The sequence below is a fragment of the Haliotis rufescens genome, unplaced genomic scaffold (genome assembly GCF_023055435.1).
Source record: "Haliotis rufescens isolate VD_foot unplaced genomic scaffold, xgHalRufe1.0.p SCAF_116, whole genome shotgun sequence".
NCBI classification, from domain to species: domain Eukaryota; kingdom Metazoa; phylum Mollusca; class Gastropoda; order Lepetellida; family Haliotidae; genus Haliotis; species Haliotis rufescens.
Genome location: NW_025963798.1, coordinates 48869 through 66519, shown reverse-complemented (window position 1 = coordinate 66519; position 17651 = coordinate 48869). Strand labels below are relative to the sequence as shown.

The 17651-nt window shown below is 40.7% G+C and overlaps 2 protein-coding genes across 5 annotated transcripts; one reads left to right on the top strand and one right to left on the bottom strand.

Moving 5' to 3' along the window:
- Positions 1-864: 864 nt before the first annotated feature.
- On the bottom strand, positions 865-14379 carry LOC124127192 (tryptophanase-like). 4 transcript variants are annotated; one of them, XM_048393185.1, is made up of 4 exons: positions 14333-14379; positions 9146-9268; positions 1759-3161; positions 865-1151 (listed from the first exon to the last, which is right to left on the bottom strand). In XM_048393185.1, exon 3 carries the CDS (start codon positions 3159-3161, stop codon positions 1800-1802), a length of 1362 nt encoding a protein of 453 aa, XP_048249142.1. In that variant the 5' UTR covers positions 9146-9268; positions 14333-14379; the 3' UTR covers positions 865-1151; positions 1759-1799. The 4 variants fall into 4 exon arrangements, with proteins under 4 accessions (XP_048249142.1, XP_048249143.1, XP_048249141.1 ...); XM_048393186.1 differs by lacking the exon at positions 14333-14379 and adding an exon at positions 10719-10867; XM_048393184.1 differs by lacking the exons at positions 9146-9268; positions 14333-14379 and having other exon boundaries at positions 865-1148; positions 1756-3288.
- Positions 3990-14856, top strand: LOC125378193 (uncharacterized protein PB18E9.04c-like). Its single transcript, XM_048393173.1, has 4 exons — positions 3990-4016; positions 5754-7188; positions 10538-10669; positions 14837-14856. Exons 1-4 carry the CDS (start codon positions 3990-3992, stop codon positions 14854-14856), a joined length of 1614 nt encoding a protein of 537 aa, XP_048249130.1.
- The last annotated feature ends 2795 nt before the right edge of the window (positions 14857-17651 follow it).

Sequence of the window (17651 nt, the reverse complement as noted above, 5' to 3'; positions counted from 1 at the left end):
AGTGATCCACCCCATGCGTTTTGGTCCCAGTGGAATATTTTTCTTCGGATAATTTGAGACGTTAATCTGGCGTTGTCATTTTTTATTTACATGATCTATGTATGAGATATATACTCTCCAAAACAAGTAGGGGATCATGGGATATGAATGGTATGATCGGTCGTTAGAAAAAAGATGAGCTGCTGAACACAGTCACACACACACACAAACACACACAGTCACACACACACACAGAGTCACAGACACACACACACACACACACACACAGTCACACACACACACACACACGCGCGCACACGCGCGCACACACACACACACACACACAACCACATACACACATACACACTCACAAACACAAATATTGATCCTATTTATAAGCAAGTACAAAAGCGATCCGGTACGCACGGACACACGCACACAGACACACATTAATCATATTCAAAAGCAAGTATTAAAACACTATACATTAAACATATTATTCATAGGATAAAGAGCCAGTTCACATTCAGCCAATCAAATTAAATCATACATTCGATACAAAAGTTACAAACGAAAACTTGCTTCGTTTTGTAAAAGCGCGATAATGCATAATACCCAAAATATCATTTTCTAATTTTTAAAATGAAAACATCAATATCATATATATATCTTTTATTTATCATAATGAAATATAATCATGGTAGGATAAAACAACAAAAAGTTTTGACACACATATTGATCCTATTTAAAGCAAGTACTAAAGCGATCCGGTACACACACACCGAACACACACACACACACACACACACACACACACACACACACACACACACACACACACACACACACACACACCGTGCACCAATCCAATTAACACTGAAATAACAAAATAGATTTCAGTGATTTTCATATCTTTTATTTTCAAAATTGCATTATGACATTTCTAACTTCTCTCAGATATATACCTGATAAACACTCACACGTGTTGCTGTCAAAATTCACAACATTTACTGACGAAATTTCCGTTGCATGAGACGTTTACATTTCGCGTACTGTATCGCCTTACCGCTGTTCTGAAATGTGTGCCTATGACATAGCCTGATCGGCGGTACTACAACTTAGATATGGGTACGTATACTATGAAAACCTACTTAATCTTTAAAAGTGTATTCTTTAAATATCAAGGTCAACACTTTCAGTACCGTTGCAAAACGTCAACAAAGCGACATGGGATGAACGATCAAGCTGATCTCCACGCCTCGCTTCGAACGACTATCTAGTGGTTAACTATACAATATAAGCAGTCGTGGTCATCCCTGAATCACTGGTGCACGGAACATGTATTTCCAGACATGACAATAGATAGAACATTGTTCAGGTGAAAATATGTACTGTCCATACGATAGAGGCGAAAGCAATGCTGGTTAACCGTCTATAGGTTTGATAGTAACGTGCACCGATACTAACGCACATACCAGTTTAGGGTTGGACTGTCCTGGTCAGCTCACGTAGCGGGAGTTCGTAGATCGATGGTCATGATATCAATCACTGGATTTTTCGGTCCAGATTCGATTATTTACATACCGTCATCATATAGCTGGGATATTGCTGAGTACGGCGTTAAACAACTAAGAAGAATAGCACAACAATCTTTTTTTCCGAATAATGTAAACATGCGAGGTGTGTTACCAGTTTCAAGCATATAAGTTGAGCGTCTTCCGAATAATGTAAACATGCGAGGTGTGTTACCAGTTTCAAGCATATAAGTTGAGCGTCTTCGCAGTAACAGCAGGCGCTAGAATACAGGTCCAAACCAAGTTTTAATCATCGAATATCTTCCCTTTAACAGGTTCCAGGATTGCAGTAAAATCAGAAGAAGTTAAATCTATCACATGCATGCCAGAGATAGATTCACGTCTTTCCATGACCCTCTTAAATATGTCCCCAACATGAAGCATATGGCTAAGAGTGTAGACACGCCTTGGTATCTGGATCCGAAGAATGTGTTGCGGTTTCGGATTCTCTCTCTCATTGCTCTCATCAAGTTTCAAAATATCATCGATCTGAGCACAACGGATGCCACCTTCAATATACAAAGCGCAGTGAAGAGCAAAGGCTGGATACTGGCAAGTGGGAACATGTGGAAGGCATTTTGCTCCATTAATGTATAGTCCACATCCTATGGGGTCGATGACATGAACGCCAGCCTTCTTCAGGATGTCTCCGAACATGTACGTGCTGTCAACTCGATACTGAAGAAACTTATCATCAATGTTCTCCAATAGACCAACTGTCATGGCCTCCATATCCCTACCCGTCAGTCCTCCATACGTCTTAAACCCTTCTGTATAAAACATCCTGACCGATGCTTTGTCGTAAACACCCTGCTGGTTTGTGGCCAGAAACGCCCCTGTGTTACACAGCCCGTCTTTCTTGGCTGAGACATAGACATGGTCGAAGTAGGAGAACATCTTCAGGGCGATGTCTTTACAGGACATGAGGCTATATTCCTTGTCGCGTGTCTTGATGAAGTAGGCATTCTCTGCGAACCGACATCCGTCCATGATCAAGGGAATATCAAAGCTGTGACAAATGTTTGATAGGTCTTGGATATTGGACATTGAGACTGGCTGTCCTGCTTGGCCTGTGCTGGCAACAGCCAACACAACCATTGCACCTTCTGGTCCCATCGTCTCCAGTTCCTTCTTGAGCCTCCCACAGTCAATGTTCGCATTGAAGGAATTTTCGGGACTTACATTGCATGGAAGATCAACAACCTGTAAACCATTAATATCAGCATTTCCACGTGTTGTGGAGAATAAAGTGTTACTGAAAATGGTCATTCCGGGCTTCGACAGAATGGAAAATAATAGACGTTCTACAGCCCTTCCTTGGTGAGCGGGTAGCATGTATTGAAATCCCGTCAGAGATTTCACGCAGTCCTCTAACTTCTTAAAGCTGCGTGATGAGAAGTAGCCCTCATCTGCTTGCATCATCGCTGCCCACTGATGTTGACTCATGGCCCCGGTACCTGAATCAGTTGCAAAATCAAAAGTCACGTGACGACTATCCAGTTTGAATGGATTCGAACCGCTATCTTCCAGTATTTTTATCCGTTCTTCCCTTGTCAGGAATGTTAGGGGTTCCACCATCTTAATGCGGAATGGCTCCATGAATGACATCTGTAATTCAGAAACACAATGCTTTATACATACAGTAAACACGCACTTGAAAACAAATCTAAATTTATAACACATCATGATAAACATTTAAATGTCATGATCACGTGAGTGTGTGAATACTTTTATATACCCCTACATCTGACTGCCCCGATATTCTGTGAGTCACAATATCCCTACATCTGACTGCCCCGACATTATGTTCGTCACAATATCCCAACATCTGACTGCCTCGAGATTCTGTCAGTCACAATATCCCTACATCTGACTGCCCCATGACTCTATATGTCACAATATCCTTACATCTGACTGCCCCGTGACTCTATCTGTCACATTATCCCTACATCTGACTGCCCCATGACTCTATCTGTCACAATATCCCTACATCTGACTGCCCCTCATATGATTCTTCAATAGTTACTTTTCAGTTTAACAATGTGAATTACGATGTTCACTGTTTACAAATCCCACCTCTTAAAACTGTAATCTAAGTGAGTGAAGTGACGTGGTGGAAGACATTAAGTTGATTAATCCAAGTCACCTGTTTCCCTCTGGAAATAAATGAGATAATATTGGTCACATAACAATGATAGTCTGACTCAAAAGGAGACAAGCACATACCTAGCCTGACATTATGTAAATTCTGTCTTGCGAAATCACGACCTTTAATTACAAATAGTGTGTCGATGACCGCCACAGAATCGTTGAGTTCAAGCTGGTACCCATGCACGCATTGATGGAAGAACTCAAAGTATCACGACCTTTAATTAAAACTATTGTGTTAATGACCGTCAAGTATGGTGTGTAAAACAACGTTTTATGTTGATACCCATGCATGAACTGAAGGAAGAACGCAAGGTAAATAACTCCAGCATCAGAGGGACCAGATTGTTAAGAATGTCCCCACGTAACATTGAGTCTCAGGTGGTTGTGGAGTGCCCCGTGTAACATTGTGTCACAGATGTCTGAAAGGGTCCCCGTGTAACATTGTGTCACATATGGATGTGAGTGTCCCCGTGTAACATTGTGTCTCAGATGGGTGCGAGTGTCCCCGTGTAACATTGTGTCACAGATAGTTGTCAGTGTAGCTGTGTAACATTGTGTCACATATGGATGTCAGTGTCCCCCTGTAACATTGTGTCACAGGTGTCTGAAAGGGTCCCTGTGTAACATTGTGTCACATATGGATGTGAGTGTCCCCGTGTAACATTGTGTCTCAGATGGGTGCGAGTGTCCCCGTGTAACATTGTGTCACAGATAGTTGTCAGTGTAGCTGTGTAACATTGTGTCACATATGGATGTGAGTGTCCCCGTGTAACATTGTGTCACAGATAGTTGTCAGTGTAGCTGTGTAACATTGTGTCACATATGGATGTGAGCGTCCCCGTGTAACATTGTGTCTCAGATGGGTGCGAGTGTCCCCGTGTAACATTGTGTCACAGATAGTTGTCAGTGTAGCTGTGTAACATTGTGTCACATATGGATGTCAGTGTCCCCCTGTAACATTGTGTCACATATGGATGTGAGTGTCTCCGTGTAACATTGTGTCGCAGATGGTTGTGAGTGTCCCCGTGTATAACATTGTGCCACAGGTGTTTGTGTAGTGCCCCGTGTATAACATTGTGTAACAGATGGTTGTGAGTGTCCACGTGAAACATTGTGTCACAGATGGTTGTGAGTGTCCACGTGAAACATTGTGTCACAGATGGTTATGATTGTCACCGTTAAGATTGTGTAACAGATGGTTATGGTCACTTTGTAACAATGTGTCACATATGATTGTTAGAGTCTCCGTTTTGAATTGTATAATATGTAGTAATAGATGTCCATATGCAAAATATATTACAGATATTTGTTCTCGCATAACATGTGTTCCAGATAGTTTTTCCAAAATTGAAACGTGAAGGTTAACCCCCAAAATTCGTTCGTGCAGAACACAACTTGTTAGACACCCTCTAGTGATACACCCACGAGTTATACACCCACAAGTCAGACACCAATTTCTTGGACACCCATCTGTCAGACACCAATTAGACAACAGACAGACAAATTTATTTGGTACTTCAGGCCACAGGCCCATAACACAATGGACATATACTGTATATATATTTGCATGCTGAGTAGATTTAATAATGATTCACCGTTCAACACTGTGTTTCCGTTCGATGTTCATGACTTGGGAGAGAGATTTACCTAAGCCTTTTATAATTTGTTCGTTTTCCGCTGACATAAGTCTTATAAAATTCTCAACAGAGGGAGGGGAAAAAGAGTTTCTTCATGCCCTTGAATACTGGTCACAAATCATAAGAACATGGAATTCATCTTCAACATGGTTATGTCCCTTTGAAAAGTTAGACACCCATCAGTGAGACACCAATCAGTCAGACACCCACAAGTTAGTCACCCATCAGTCAGACAGCAACTGGGTAGACACTCAGCAGTCAGACACTCATCAGTCAAACACCCATCAGTCAGACAGCAACTGGGTAGACACTCATCTGTCAGACACCCATCAGTGAGACACCCATCAGTGAGACACCTATCTGTCAGACACTCATCAGTCAGACACCCATCAGTGAGACACCTATCTGTTAGATACTCATCAGTCAGACACCCATCAGTCAGACACCTATCTGTCAGACACTCATCAGTCAGACACCCATCAGTCAGACACCTATCTGTCAGACACTCATCAGTCAGACACCTATCAGTCAGACACCTATCTGTCAGACACTCATCAGTCAGACACCCATCAGTCAGACACCTATCTGTCAGACACTCATCAGTGAGACACCCATCAGTGAGACACCAATCAGTCAGACACTCATCAGTCAGACACTCATCAGTCAGACACCCATCAGTGAGACACATATCAGTCAGACACTCATCAGTCAGACACCAATCAGTCAGACACATATCAGTCAGACACCCATCAGTGAGACACCAATCAGTCAGACACCCATCAGTGAGACACCAATCAGTCAGACCCTCATCAGTCAGACACTCATCAGTGAGACACCCATCAGTGAGACACCAATCAGTCAGACACTCATCAGTCAGACACTCATCAGTCAGACACCCATCAGTGAGACACCTATCAGTCAGACACTCATCAGTCAGACACCAATCAGTCAGACACATATCAGTCAGACACCCATCAGTGAGACACCAATCAGTCAGACACCCATCAGTGAGACACCAATCAGTCAGACCCTCATCAGTCAGACACTCATCAGTGAGACACCAATCAGTGAGACACCAATCAGTCAGACACTCATCAGTCAGACACCCATCAGTCAGACACCTATCAGTCAGACACTCAGCAGTCAGACACCCATCAGTGAGACACCTATCTGTCAGATACTCATCAGTCAGACATCCATCAGTGAGACACCTATCTGTCAGACACTCATCAGTCAGACACCCATCAGTCAGACACCTATCTGTCAGACACTCATCAGTCAGACACCCATCAGTGAGACACCTATCTGTCAGACACTCATCAGTCAGACACCCATCAGTGAGACACCTATCTGTCAGACACTCATCAGTCAGACACCCATCAGTGAGACACCAATCAGTCAGACACTCATCAGTCAGACACTCATCAGTCAGACACCCATCAGTGAGACACCTATCAGTCAGACACTCATCAGTCAGACACCAATCAGTCAGACACCAATCAGTCAGACACATATCAGTCAGACACCCATCAGTCAGACACTCATCAGTCAGACACCCATCAGTGAGACACCTATCTGTCAGACACTCATCAGTCAGACACCCATCAGTGAGACACCAATCAGTCAGACACTCATCAGTCAGACACTCATCAGTCAGACACCCATCAGTGAGACACCTATCAGTCAGACACTCATCAGTCAGACACCAATCAGTCAGACACCAATCAGTCAGACACATATCAGTCAGACACCCATCAGTCAGACACTCATCAGTCAGACACCCATCAGTCAGACACCAATCAGTCAGACACTCATCAGTCAGACACTCATCAGTCAGACACCCATCAGTGAGACACCATCAGTCAGACACTCATCAGTCAGACACCCATCAGTGAGACACCTATCTGTCAGACACTCATCAGTCAGACACCCATCAGTGAGACACCTATCTGTCAGACACTCATCAGTCAGACACCCATCAGTGAGACACCTATCTGTCAGACACTCATCAGTCAGACACCCATCAGTGAGACACCTATCTGTCAGACACTCATCAGTCAGACACCCATCAGTGAGACACCTATCTGTCAGACACTCATCAGTCAGACACCCATCAGTGAGACACCAATCAGTCAGACACTCATCAGTCAGATACCCATCAGTCAGACAGCAACTGGTTAGACACCATCAGAAAGACACAAACTAGTCAGACAACCAGTAGTCAGACAATCACTTGTCAGAAACATATTAGTTTGACACCCATCCTTCAGACAACAATCATTCAGACACCCACTAGTTAGACACCCATCAGTTAGTCACCCATCAGCCAGACACACACTAGTTAGACACTAACTAGTCAGATACGCACTTGTTAGACATCAATCAGTCTGACACCCATTTATAAGACACCCACTGGTAAGTTACCTACTAGTTAGACATTTATCAGTGAGACACCCACTAGTTAAACACCCACCAGTCCGTCACCTACTATTTGGACAGTCACTTATCAGACTGTGAGGTTGGTGCTTTAGAGGACAAGACCCACATCTGTAAGGGAACAGCTTTAGAGCGCTCTACTCAGAGAGGTGAAATGCCATCACAGTCTATGTGCATTTGTCATCACATATAATGTTTATTCCCATATTGTGAGGTTTAACTTTCCAGTCGGGTTAAATCTGATAAACAGGGACGTATTAATGTCCCTGGGATTCTATATAATATCCCAGGGATTTTATAAAATGTCCTGGGTATTTTATTAATATAACTTCCGTTCAGATCGCAACATGTAATGGAATGTAAAATCAAATGACAAATGTTTTCTTTACATTCCCGATGATCGACCTCGCAACTCGCAACTCGCAAGGCTACAGAGGTGTTGATAAGCCTCACTGGTTTTAAAATGTCCTTTTCAAGATCCGTACGCCAGCAACAGGTATTTTACGCGCGTTTCCTAAGGTTCATGGAAAGTATGTTCGAAACATAAAAATGTTGATAAATGTTGTTTTAAGTTTCTTTTTTCGGTTTATAAGTATGGAAAAACACTTTCCCTCGGTTTCGGTAGTAAGAGCATGCCCTGGGGGTCGGGAAAAACGGCGGGGGCTTCGCCCCCTTGATTTTTCCCTTTCCTCAGGGCATGCTCTGTCTACCAAAACCTCGTGAGCGTGTTTTCTCCAATACTTAACAACCTGTTTCTAACCATCACTTTTGATCTTCATCAAGTCTGTCTCTGCTTGGATTATCTTCTCACAGTTTACATGTTTAATCTTATTTCAATTTTTTTTATAAAAGTGTAAAAATAAAGGTAAGCGTTGTCAGTGTTGCTGGGGCAAGAACAGTATAATGCATCACGTCAAGAGCTGCTTCTGTCACTCAAACTTAAAACCTTGGACTCTCCGTGCTATTTAAGGAGGATCTATAAGTGAGTCCTACACACATAGGCAGAAGCCATGGACTAGCCACCATATGTCTGCCATCTCGGGAACACCTGGCGACATCACGAAGCCAGACTCCTCTTGTGATTCATGTGCAATGTATGTATTTCAACTTATATATTTTGATGTTTTTTTACAAGATTGTAGCATGTTTTCTTATGTATACACAGCAAGGCATAATGTGTATTAATCTATGAATATTTAGAACGATCTTCCTCATCGGGAATAGCCCATTATAACCCTGAGTTAACAGTGGAGTTGCCGTGCACTCAATCATAAATTTGTTTTGTAGAGCTGTCAATTAATGGGAGATTACAAACATGTGGCAGCTGCAATAAAAAACAGGTTCTTTAATAAATGTCAATGTACTCACGAATGTCCAGTGTTGAGAGCTGGCTTGTAGTTGGTGCTTTCAGATAGGTATCACGTCCAGACAGGGCAGGTTGATACGATGCAAATCAGGTCGTAGAAGGCCTGGAAGCGCTCTCGTCTCGCTCTGAAATTGATACAGCCAACCTCTCCCTCACTATGCTCCAGACATTTAGATTAGATTGCAGTCCTCAGACCTGGTGGTCCTTCGGGATGCCATGAACTCTACCTACACTACTGCCTGGAACGTAATTCACGCGTGGATCACATATTGCACACGCTTGTGCCATGCATTGTCGCATTGTCGCCCTTCGAAAACCAAGCAAAAAGTGTCAAAATTAACCAAAGCGTGACAATGAAAGAATACGACAACGTGACATTTTGCCAATTTGTCGCATCGTCGCGCTTTGAATAATCTCTTATATTTTATCAAAGCGCGACAATGCGCCGCACTCAGCAATATTCCAGCTATATGACGGCGGTCTGTAAGTAATCGAGTCTGGACCAGACAATCCTGAGATTGACAACATGAGCATCGATCCACGCAATTTGGACCGATGACATGCATCAACCTAGTCAGCGAGTCTGACCACCCGTTAGTCATGGATTGCTGAAGACCTATTCTACACCGGATCTTCACAGGTCGAAAAGGCTTATGAAAGAGCTGGTCCAGAAAGGGCTTTATCGTAAAGGGTTAATATCGTAACAATGTGTGCTTAAATTTGAAGTCCTCTGGTTTCGCCGAAGAACATTGCAACAATGTTATATTGTCGGTATTTGCCGGCTCTCACATACGTTTCCCCACTCATACTCAGTTACGCAAAGAAAAATAGTTCTTTGAATATATACAACATAATCTAGAAATATATCAATATAATTTCTTTCTCTGAACAAATTTACAAACAATATTCTGGATAAATCAGATCTTAAAAATAGGTTTCGGGAAGGTGAACAAAAATATAAACATGACCTCGAGGCGAGGTCAACCTTCAAGCGTGGATTTATATATGACGTCACATAAGTTTTTAAAGAGGTACATTTCGAGTCCAACGAGAGCATGAGGATGAAATTTAAACTGCTGTTGAAAATCACGTTTATGGAGCAGTTTTTGAAAACACCCCGACGCTTGAACCTTCTCATGGCACCAGCAAATTGGGAATATCACTGATTTATGAATGTGTTGCTTGTGTTTGGATAATCGCAAACCAATTCGGACGATGCGGAATGGACTGGTGGGGATTGAACCGAGTGCTCTGAAATGTGTGTGCTTTGTGTTAATTTCAACGTCAGGGTGTGTTATATTTGGAGTTTGGGATTTGTCGCGTGTGCTGTAATACTTTGCTTAGCCGGTGTTTCTTGTCACCTGAGATGGACAAAGTGTATGACCTGATGCCAGCTTCATTTCTGTGCCCCGTCATTCCTCATGTGCCGCCGCTTCTCGGCCTAGAATGCACGGAGAAGGTCAGCCAACTCAGAAACCGGAACAGCAGATTTCTAGTCTCCGATGACCAATCGATAAAACAGAAAGGTAAGTTTTTGGGTTTTGGGTTTTTTTAAATTTAAGTTTCATTTCTTACCTTTTTATGTTTTGTGGTTTCTCAAAATCCTAGATTTTTTCCCCGATACGATAGTAAATCGTGTTTTAGTTTGGGATTGATCAGGAGCAGTCGCGTTTGCTTTGTGTCAGCGGCCACATCTGAGCAGGGTACGACATTGTTTTCATTGGTGCGAGATTCCTGTCATTTCCGAAAACAAGGCATCAAAGTCAAAATCGCTCAATGAATCAATTTCGTTAACATCAGTAAATTTACAGAAATAATTTTCTTCACTTGCGTTATTAGTATTGAAAGATAGCCATTCCATATCCAAATAACCGCAAGGACAATCCATTTTGTTTCATGTAGCAGCTAGACGACATCAATCACCAGAACCAAAGCATTTATTTATTTATAAGTCCGCTGAAATGTTACAGGACCAGGCTAAAATACTAAGATAATTTTAACTGACGGCCAAAAGATGCGTTACCAACGATATTTCTAGGATAAAATATGACCAACACAATTTGAAGCAGCAATAACAATTGTATTGTAGAAATTCATCATTCGGAACAGTAAAATGCGAATTTACTAATTCAACAACAAAGTCCTTGACCTCCAACAGGGACATTTCTTGACAAGGGGCAATTCGTCCAGTATTCGATCAAAAACATTGGTTACAACTTTAAGGTGACGATGGCCCAGACCGTTCAATACGGCAATGAGCGGCAATACATCTTCGAATGCGGCGTCGAACTGAGTAGACAAGCGTCCTCACATCAACTGCAGGTATCCGATTCCAGTCCTCACGGAGGGCAACGATCAACGCTTGTCTCGTGAAGGGAGGCTGTTGACGTTCCCGAAGACGACGCCGCAGCTGGTCCTAGAGATGTTCTATGGGTGACAGATCTGGTGATCGAGCTGGCTAAGGCAGGACAGTCTCGTTGTTGACGTTGAGGAAGTCTCTAGTAATATGGGCTTTATGGGGTGTGGCGTTATCTTGTTGGAACACCGTCCGTTGTTAACGCTGGATGAAAGGAAGAACCACTGGCCGTACGATATTGTCAATGTAGCGTTGTGCTGTCAAATTGCCTTCAATGATGACAAGTTCCGTCTTCTCGTCCCCGCAAATGCCGCCCGACCATCACACTTCCGCCCCTGTAAGATTCCACCTCCTGCACACAACAGGGAGCCGTACGTTCACCACGCCGTCGATAAACTCGCGCCCGCCCATAAGGTTTGAAGAATTGGAACCTGCTCTCGTCACTAAACAGCACTTCCCTGCCAGTCTGTCGGAGACGTGCGACCAGTCTGGTGATGGTCATCTTGGAACAGTTCATCTGATTGACAACCGCTATCTGTGTCTCTGTTGCTCTCTCCCTCTGTACAACGGTCAGTCTTGGCATGTTCGTTCGTGTTAATCATCGCAACCAATGATAGGGAACAGATCCGTGCTTAATTTATACCCGGAAATTGCACGATAATTTGGGAAAGAATGTTTTAAAAAATTGCTGAAAAACACCAATATCTCCCAAAATCCGCAAAGCACGTGCAAAGAACAACAGAGAACATCAAGGCTGTATTCGTGAGATGTGTTCTTTACTGTTTTTGAACAGGTTGGCATCTTTGTTTCAAAGTGGCAAATCAGTTAATGTTGGTAACGTTTCTTTATAATGCTTATAAATGCAGGTATTTAAAAGAAAATAGAAAAACAAGTTGATCGTAAACACCGATCGAGAATTCGGGGAAAGCAAGTATTAAAACACTTATATATATAAAAATATTATTCATAGGATAAAGAGCCAGTTCACATTAAGCCAATCAAATTAAATCATATATTCAATACAAAAGTATACAAACGAAAACAAAGCGACAATACCAAAAATATCATTATTTAATTTTTAAAATGAAAACATCAATATCATATATATATATCTTGTATTTATCATAATGAAATATAATCATGGTAGCATCAAACAACAAATTGTTTTGACATACCGTGCACCAATTAACACTGAAATAACAAAATAGATTTCAGTGATTTTCATATCTTATATTTTCAAAATTGCATTATGACATCTTGTTCATGACATAATTTGTTTGTGACTGTTTCCTTTACAATTTCATGAAAGTATTTCTTACTTCTCTCAGTTATATACTTGATACACGCTTACATGTGTTGCTGTCAAAATTCACAACATTTACTGACGAAATTTCCGTTGCATAAGACGTTGACATTTCGCGTACTGTATCGCCTAACCGCTGTTCTGAAATGTGTGCCTATGACATAGCCTGATCGGCGGTACTACAACTTAGATATGGGTACATATACTATGAAAATCTACTTAATCTTTAAAAGTGTATTCTTAAAATATCAAGGGCAACACTTTCAGTACCGATTTCAAAACGTCAACAAAGCGACATGGGATGAACGATCAAGCTGATCTCCACGCCTCGCTTCGAACGACTATCTAGTGGTTAACTATACAATATAAGCAGTCGTGGTCATCCCTGAATCACTGAAGCACGGAACATGTATTACCAGACATGACAATAGATAGAACATTGTTCAGGTGAAAATAGGTACTGTCCATACTATAATCAAGGTTTTGTCCCAGGTTTGGGAACTTGATTATACCTTAATAAGAACAAGAGGAACGATTACAGTCAAGCAGTTTACTGTCAGTGGTGTTGTGTTTTATAACACAGAATACAAGAGACATAATAGCAATACATGGTACATAGAATGATAATAGTATGAATACATGAAACATATAGAATAATGATAGAATGATCGAATAAGCAACGGTTATAATACTTGTGGGGGAAAGCTAGATAGGTAGGGGATATAGCTATAGGTAGAGCTAAGCAAACTTTCATGTCTAGAGAGAGCATTACATCATGACACCAACATTATAACTTGTGACTGCATTTGTAAGTAACGTCACTATAAATACGCTTGGCATATTACATCTGAAGTGGACCCTCAGACCAAGTATAATAAAACATGTAGATGTAGGATATGAACGATATTGATAATCAGAATAGTATCATTTGCATGGAGTTGACTTATCACGATGTCAGATTTGATTTCTAAGTTCATCAATGCTTTGTCATCGTGTGTATCAAAATATGATAGAGTAACAGTTTCTGTAACGGCCGAACATTAGATATGCATACTAACCGTCTGTGTCTTTATCGTTCAACATACCGCCCGATTAATGACATGACTTTCATGACACTTATTTGATACATATTGTATTCTGATACCGTGTATATTCGGATATTGATAATGGAAAATCATATTCAATTAATAGGGAATTACTGTTCCTTAACAGACACATGTGGTGCTAAACATATTTCATAAAACATACAAAGTATAGTAAACATCTATTCATAATACAGGTCTGGTAAACAAATATCTAAAACACACATGTTATTGTGTATGAACTTTCATACGTACATAGGTAATAATGAACGCTTCATTATTTAAACATACAAGGGACCCATGCACATGCACAGTCCAAATATGTCTCCACAATCTTACATTAGTTTGTTAGAGTTAACCATCTATAGAAACACAGACTATCTAGAATATATCACACACATATATATAATATTGGACCAAATGTATCAAATAATAAAACGCTTCTTACCTTAGTAAGAAGAAGAGGAACGATTACAGTCAAGCAGTTTACTGTCAGTGGTGTTGTGTACTGACCAGTGGAGATGCTTGACTTTTATAGTAATCGCCTCGTATATTTTGACTTTGAGTGATTCCCGAGTCAATGAATTGTGAATTGTTTTCATCTCATTCTTGACCGATGATACGTCACGAGGTAATGATGCTGCATTATTACATAATATTAACTTCGACCTCTGGACAATAGAATTCACTCAGCGCGATGGGTTTGATGGATATGTCCATCTTACATCACTTTAGCCTGCTATGTAGCTGTCAGTGTTCAGTGTGACACGTGAACGTCTACAAGATTTAATTGCTTGTTGATATGTTGTAGGTAATGAAACCTTTAAGAATATTTTAATTCCATTTATATTTAGTTAATAATTATATCAGAAAACGCTGATATTTACATAACATATTGGAACAATATTGAGTGTATTTTATACTGGTATAATTTCCCTCTTGTGTGTTTTAGCTTTTGGCCTCAAAAGCTGAACTAAATAACATGTTAAACAAATGACATATTGAATATAAGACTTATAACATATGGAATATATACAAACATACATATATAAAGGCATGGTTATTAGAACTGTAATGGGTTCAGTATTGACATGTCTGGATACATTTTGTCACTGATAATCTCTGGTTCCAGCACAGTGAAAAATCTTTGATGTACAACTAGAATGTGGGCTTGAAAGGGTTGCTTCAAGACGGTCTTCAATGTTTTACCAGATAGGAATGGTACATTTTGGAGTAGAACTTATTAATATGCTTTTACCCGAAAATTTGCTTTCAATTTTGAATCCTGGCCAGTTAAGAGAAAGGGTCGGCCAAAACGTTCCAGTAAGGGATAAATTATCGATGGTAATAGGGTGTGTCAGATGCCAATATGACGGACAGAGGGACAATTTGATTATAGGGATAATAACACACGCAGAACCTGTGGTGATTTCCAAATGTAGCTCAGTGGTGTGGGAACGCTTCTAAATCAATTTCGAAATGAACAGAAGAAGTACAAGTAATGTAAAGAAACCAACCAATAATGATGGTAAGGGGAAGGCATAGTCTACGCCAATGTAGACTGGTGAGGGGGGAGGGGGCGTGGTCTCAAATTAATATTTAAAGGATAGAATCTTCCAAGGCTTTGGCAGATGGAGTTTGTGTAAACAGTATTATCATTGCTGTAAGAGCGCGCAATCTTCAACACATCCAAAAACTGATAATTGATTATACACATACCATGAATAAGGAAGCATAGGGAATCATAGATTTACAATCTAACCATGACGTTTGTAAGTTTATTTGACCATCCAATAAGGGTTCAGTAAGTGTTTGGAAAATGAGTTGGTCCTTTTTAGCGCTCTCAGCCACACGTCTGAGATTGAGGTGACTATTATGGTCATTAGCTATGATGTTCGAAAAATTGTGTGAATAAATGTGAAAGTCTGGAATTTCAACTTTGACAGGAGATAGGTAGGTGGTGGTTCCTGTAAGTGATTCTAATGTATTGTCCTCAAAGAAATGTTGTAGCAAGGCCAAATTGACTGGATGAGAAGGAGTAACAGTGTCACTTGCGTTACTGCATGAATTAAGACTTGCAGGAATAAATTGTGATTGGGTAGATAGCGCACATCGACATGGAATGGACAATATGCAGAAATTACAACCTTTTACCATTTTTAAACCTGACTCGCAGTCCAATGAAATTAGAGGAACATGATAAACTAGTACTTTGGAAGGGGATATTTGAATAAAATTAGACTGTTTGGTAGTGATGAGAAAACGGAAGTTGCAAAACTGTTTAACATCTTTTACCCTGTTATGATACAAGGACATAACACAGGACGACTGGGTGTTAGGTATCAAGGCGAGTTTGAAAAGTCATTGTAATTGTTTGAATCCTTGACACTGGGAAAGATGTTTGTATGTTAAGGTAACATGATATTGACCCTCTGAAGAAATAGCTAAACATTTGGGTAAATCTAAAAGTTGGGTAGCATGAGCTGAAGTGGAGTTAATGGGAACAGGAACAGAAATAATTTCATAAAGAGACATTGGTAATTTCATAGCTGAGATGGGGAATTTAACAGAAACATATAAGTTCTTGTGGTGTCCAATTAAGATGAAGTCAGCCTGTGAATAATAGTAGTTTGTGTTTTGGTGCATCAGTGTAAACGTTTTGTATTTGTCATGTATAATGGCAGTGATTTGCCGAATACTGTGTCTCATGTCCTGTGGTTGTAAAGGGAGTGGAGAAAGTTTTCCTTTTGCTAGGTCTTATACACCTGAACTAAGCTGGTAGGGTTGGAGTTTTAAATGTGATGATTGCATCATGTGTTTTGTAAGCAGGGAAGACATGAATACGTTTGTAGCTTGGAGGATCGAAAGAGCTGCATTTACCGAATATGTGATATTAGATAATTCGTCGTGGTTTTGTTCCATACCACGAATAATATTTTGGGACCTGTTATCAACTGATGCCATAAACGATGAAAGATGTTCTGAATGTTGACTTAAAGCATTGGTGATACGAGAACGATCCTTTGTAAGGGCATTGATGTGTTCAGCTAAAACTTTCACATCGTCAAGTTTGGCTGTATTAAAAAGCGATCGAGACAGATCACCTATAAAAGAAAATATAGCACGTTTAGTTTTGCTAGGTGATGGAAAGGTTGTGTGTGGAACCAATGTATGCACAAGTTTGACTGTTTCATTGAGTGTTGTCATGACATCGGTTTTAATTGAGTGTAGAATCGTGTTAACACTGTTCAATGCGGTACATTTGTGTGATTCGGAATGTCATTTTGGACGCATTGGCATGTGAACATGTTCTGGGAGGAGCAGTTCAAAAGTATGAAGCCATTGTTCTGTACACAATGTAACATATGGATGAGCAAGGACTGGTTTGAAGAAAATACCATAGTTCAGTCTCTGGACGATATCTGGAGTTGAGGAAACCGCAAATGGGAGAAGCATACTCAACAGTAGCAAGAAGTAGATCCACAGTGGTCCTGAAAGTGCTAAAAAGAAAAAAAAATGATGTAGCTGTCCAATGGATAGGGGTGAGGTAAAGCGGCCAACAATACCTTCTAGCACTTTTATAGCAAGACAGCACTACAATAATTTCCCTGGACAAAAGGGGGAAGGGAGGGATGAAATAGAACTATGATGTATGTGCACATACGAAAAAAATTAAAATAGTATACCAGGTGTGGAATACTATATCTCTGTGATCTATTTCTTTGTAAAGTATGATTTCCGTGGTCGTTTTCTCTTTCTACCTGACA

What these genes read in the sequence shown, in the direction of transcription:
- LOC124127192 (XM_048393184.1), bottom strand. Translation starts at nt 3,248, where the DNA reads ATGTTTATCATGATGTGTTATAAATTTAGATTTGTTTTCAAGTGCGTG.
- LOC125378193 (XM_048393173.1), top strand. Translation starts at nt 3,990, where the DNA reads ATGCATGAACTGAAGGAAGAACGCAAG. An exon ending in CATCAGTCAGACACCCATCA is followed by an intron (nt 7,189 to 10,537) that starts GTGAGACACCAT and finishes ACCTGATGCCAG; the next exon opens with CTTCATTTCTGTGCCCCGTC. An exon ending in CCAATCGATAAAACAGAAAG is followed by an intron (nt 10,670 to 14,836) that starts GTAAGTTTTTGG and finishes TGTGTGTTTTAG; the next exon opens with CTTTTGGCCTCAAAAGCTGA.